Genomic DNA, 3,096 nt, shown 5'->3' with positions numbered 1-3,096 from the left:
CAGCACCTGTGGGGGAAGACAGTGTTCAGAGCCGCTGGGCTGCGCCTCCACTTAGGAGACGAGGGAGGGACATGTCGCCACTTCCAGGGATCCTCCCAAGGTAAGCGCCACACAGAGTCTGCAACCCCTTCCATGTCCCTACCCCCTGCACTAGCCTTGAGCCCCCTCCCATACTCTAACTCCTGCTGCTGCTGGGGGGGCCCGATGGCTCGAGACTGTCCCAGCAGCGGCTGGTGCATCTGGTCATGGGGCTGCCTGAGCTGATCAGCTGGCCCCAAGACCAGCCACACTGGCCACTGCAGAAGTCACAGAGGTCCTGGAAAGTCATGGAATCCATGAGTTCTGTGACCTCTGTGACTGACTCGCAGCCTTACTTGTAATGACTTAAAATCTATCTTGCTGTATTTAATACATTTGTTTTATTCTTTTATCTAAACCAATGTATTTGGATTGAAGTATTTGGCATTTCAATTTTAGATAATGGGATTTGAGTGTATCACTTTCATAGAATCATAGAAGATTAAGGTTGGAAGCACCTCAGGAGGTCATCTAGTCCAACCCCGTGCTCAAAGCAGGACCAACACAAACTAAATCATCCCAGCCAGGGCTTTGTCAAGCTGGGCTTTAAAAACCTCTAAGGATGGAGATTCCACCACCTCCACCTTTCTATTGATGAAGTGACAGACTTTATATGAGCTTGTCTAGAAGGAGAGAGCTGGGCTGTACAAGACGCACATTTCTGGGGGGAAGTCAGGGACTGGGAGTTTGCAGGTGTTCTGAAGTGTAATTCAAGACTGGTTGGTTATAGCAGTCGTACAATATAGCTGGGAGTGATTTACATGCTGGAGATTGTGTGTGAACAGACTAGGTGTGGTGGCTTTCACAGTGAAGCAGTGTAAAAGGCACCCCAGACTGGAGAATGGAGGGGACACAGCTGTTCAACAGTCCAGATTGTACCCTGGGGAATGTCACGGAAGGAAAAATATATATTGAATTTAGAGTTTGGGATTGTAAAAATTGTCTAAGGCAGTTGAGTACTCATATTCCACTGTGAGGAGATAGGACACCAAAGAAGATGAAAGAGTTTGGATGGCACCAGCCAGGTGTGTGGATAAACAGAGCACCTGCTTGAACTCTCACAAGAGGAGATTGGTTACCAGAATTAAAATGAATTTGTATAGTGGGAATATCAGACATTCAAACTGCTGGGAGCCAAATACATGGTTGGTTAAAATGTCAAGATACAGGAAAGTTCACCTTTCTGATCTGGGGTCTTGACCCACCTGTTGGGAAAGTAAATAGCCCAGCACTTGGGTAAAGAACCCAGATCCCAGAAGAGAGGGGAGGATTTTGGTATTCCTGGGATTAAATAAAAGATGCTTGGCTAAAATTTAAAAGTATCTCCTTAAATTTAAATGGCTGAGATTATTTTCTTTCCCCTAGATGCAATCAGCGGCAAACACTGAGTGCGGAAATCAATCAATAATCACAGAATTCATCTTCCTGGGATTTGAGACTATTCAGAAACTGCAGGTTCTTCTCTTCCTGGTATTTCTAGTGATCTACATTGTGACCGTGACCGTGAACATGCTCATCATCGCCCTAGTTATGGCTGCTCAGCACCTTCACACCCCCATGTACTTCTTCCTAGGGAATTTGGCCTGCTTGGAGACCTGCTACACCTCCATCATCCTGCCCAGGCTGCTGGCCAGTCTCCTGACTGGGGACAGAACCATCTCTGTCATGGGCTGTATTACACAAATGTATTTTTTTGGTTCTTTGGCAGCTGCAGAATGTTACCTCCTCGCAGCAATGTCTTATGATCGGTATCTGGCAATATGTAAACCACTGCATTATGCAACCTGTATGACAGACAGGTTCTGCCTTCAGCTCACAGCTGGGTCTTGGATAAGTGCATTTCTGGCTATTAGCATAATAATGTCGTTCATGTCACATTTAACTTTCTGTGGCCCCAATGAAATTGACCATTTCTTTTGTGAACTCAACCTGGTGGTAAAACTCTCCTGCAGTGACACCAACATCGTGGAATTTGTAGCATTCCTATTTGCCTCCATTTTCACTCTGCCCCCATTTCTATTAACCATTATCTCCTATGTTCTTATTATAGCCACCATACTAAGAATCTCATCCGTCACTGGAAAGCAAAAGGCATTTTCCACCTGCTCCTCTCACCTCATAGTTGTTACAATTTTCTATGGGACACTAATAATTGTCTATGTGTTACCAAATAACAACACACTCAGAAATTTAAACAAATTGTTTTCTGTCTTCTACACTGTCTTAACTCCTATGGTCAATCCCCTTATATATAGCCTGAGAAACAAAGATATAAAGCAGGCTCTGAAAAAATATTCCAGTATGTTTTTGGCTTTCCCAAGAATTCAGACAATCAGAGCTAATCCATTCAGGATAACATCAACTTGAAAGAACAAAAAAAAAATGACAATTTTTCAGAAACCAAATTGTTCAGAAAAAGTTTAGTTTGTTTGTTTATGAAATTTTCTTCTCTCTTTTTTCCATTGGAACTTGCCATGAACATTTGGTTTTTTGTTTGTTTGTTTGTTTGTTTTTCTTTAATTTTCACTTTTTCACTTCTTGGTTTTTTCCTTTCTTCCCCAAATCCCCCTTTTCATTGGCAAAACAGGAAAAACAAAAACATGGGGAAGGGGAATAAAGGGGAAAGGAAAGGGGAAGGGAAAAAAATCTAGCGACATTGTGGAAAAAGCAAGAAACAAACATCAAACCACATAATAAATGATTTCTTCAACTCCATATTTCAATAATAAATGTCATGACAATTTCTGATAAGTTAAAATGTAGTCCTTTTCTAAATATGCTGAAATAAAATAATTATTAAGAGCTTGGGGTTTTATGAGAAATCTTTACAATTTTTCAAACAGCTCTTTGTGTTAGATAAAACTTTGTGCAGGGTATATAAAATTGGATAGTGTGACTAGGAGTTTTCAAAGTACCCAATGTGGTCATTCCTAAAGAAGGAAAAGATCTTACCGACTGTGCATCATACAGACCTATTTCTTTAACTAATGTGGATTTTAAATCAATAGCCTATAGGCC

At 41.7% G+C, this 3,096-nt stretch overlaps 1 protein-coding gene across 1 annotated transcript; it reads left to right on the top strand.

The window, feature by feature from the left end:
* Window positions 1-1,443: 1,443 nt before the first annotated feature.
* Window positions 1,444-2,445, top strand: LOC117885448 (olfactory receptor 6B1-like). The gene has a single exon (XM_034786754.1). It carries the CDS (start codon window positions 1,444-1,446, stop codon window positions 2,443-2,445), a length of 1,002 nt encoding a protein of 333 aa, XP_034642645.1.
* The last annotated feature ends 651 nt before the right edge of the window (window positions 2,446-3,096 follow it).

Source organism: Trachemys scripta, chromosome 12 (genome assembly GCF_013100865.1).
Source record: "Trachemys scripta elegans isolate TJP31775 chromosome 12, CAS_Tse_1.0, whole genome shotgun sequence".
Classification (NCBI taxonomy): Eukaryota; Metazoa; Chordata; order Testudines; family Emydidae; genus Trachemys; species Trachemys scripta.
This window is presented reverse-complemented; position numbering and strand designations above follow the sequence as displayed.

Coding starts and splice junctions, on each gene's coding strand:
- LOC117885448 (XM_034786754.1), top strand. CDS start 1,444: ATGCAATCAGCGGCAAACACTGAGTGCGGAAATCAATCAATAATCACA.